This window comes from Theobroma umbraticum, unplaced genomic scaffold, assembly GCF_002168275.2.
Source record: "Theobroma umbraticum cultivar Fairchild unplaced genomic scaffold, ASM216827v3 scaffold_5970.0, whole genome shotgun sequence".
NCBI lineage: Eukaryota > Viridiplantae > Streptophyta > Magnoliopsida > Malvales > Malvaceae > Theobroma > Theobroma umbraticum.
In genome coordinates, this window is record NW_018402923.1 from 788 (window position 1) to 1,650 (window position 863).

An 863-nucleotide genomic window follows, 5' to 3' on the forward strand; every position below is an offset into this window, starting at 1 on the left:
CATCGTTTTAGTCTGAATTGCTCAATCAACATACATACATTAAATTTGAAAGGGGACCAAAAACCAAAACAGTGAGAGGGAGGAAGAATTTTCAGTTTCTGTGTAAAGCATATTGGAAGAATCTTCAATCTTCAGCACCATAATTTAGTCAATATTGGCAACATTAGATTTACTTGTTACCGAGATCATATAAAGAGAGGTTATGTAGCTTAAGTACATCATTAACAGAAGAAAAGAAAACTAAAACCAAAGGAAAGAAGAAAAGGAAAGTATCCAAATTACATCAACATAAGGGAAACAATTGAGGGCGTAAGAAGGGCAAGTACATATAATAAGCCTGTATCCACTTTCCCTTGGGCGTGATTTCCATGATGATCTTCTTCAGCATTCTCAGAGGCCCTACCATGACCCCCCATTGAACAACTGGACGTGACCCTAGGCAGAACCCTCGCCGCTTAGCCTTATTCCCCAGCCGTATGGTGCTTCTCCTCCTTCTCCGCAGCCGCCTGCGCCCCCTGCACCAGCCAACCAGCACTGTTGAATTTGGAAACATTGATATGGTCATGGAACCTCTCTTCAGCATCCTAAAAAATGGTTGTGCTAAGTGTTTAAGCCAATTAGCATCTTAATTCTTATATAGTGACTGTAAAGATGGAAGCGAGGTTTTGTTAATCATGAAGGTCATAATGGCAGCAATTATAACAATCATGATGCTCAGGGCCTGATGCTCAAAGAGAGCTGAATAAAAAATTGTCTTCCGGAAGGATTTCATTCTATTCTTTTTCTTTTGAGGCTTGTGGTAGTCATGATTACAACAGATGGGGGTTCCTCATCTAGCTTCAAATAAGTTCAAAGAAAACTAG

General features: G+C 40.1%; 1 protein-coding gene across 1 annotated transcript; it reads right to left on the reverse strand.

The window, feature by feature from the left end:
- Window positions 1-153: 153 nt before the first annotated feature.
- On the reverse strand, window positions 154-857 carry LOC110428993 (uncharacterized). Its single transcript, XM_021444911.2, has one exon. It carries the CDS (start codon window positions 581-583, stop codon window positions 284-286), a length of 300 nt encoding a protein of 99 aa, XP_021300586.1. The 5' UTR covers window positions 584-857; the 3' UTR covers window positions 154-283.
- Window positions 858-863: the final 6 nt, after the last annotated feature.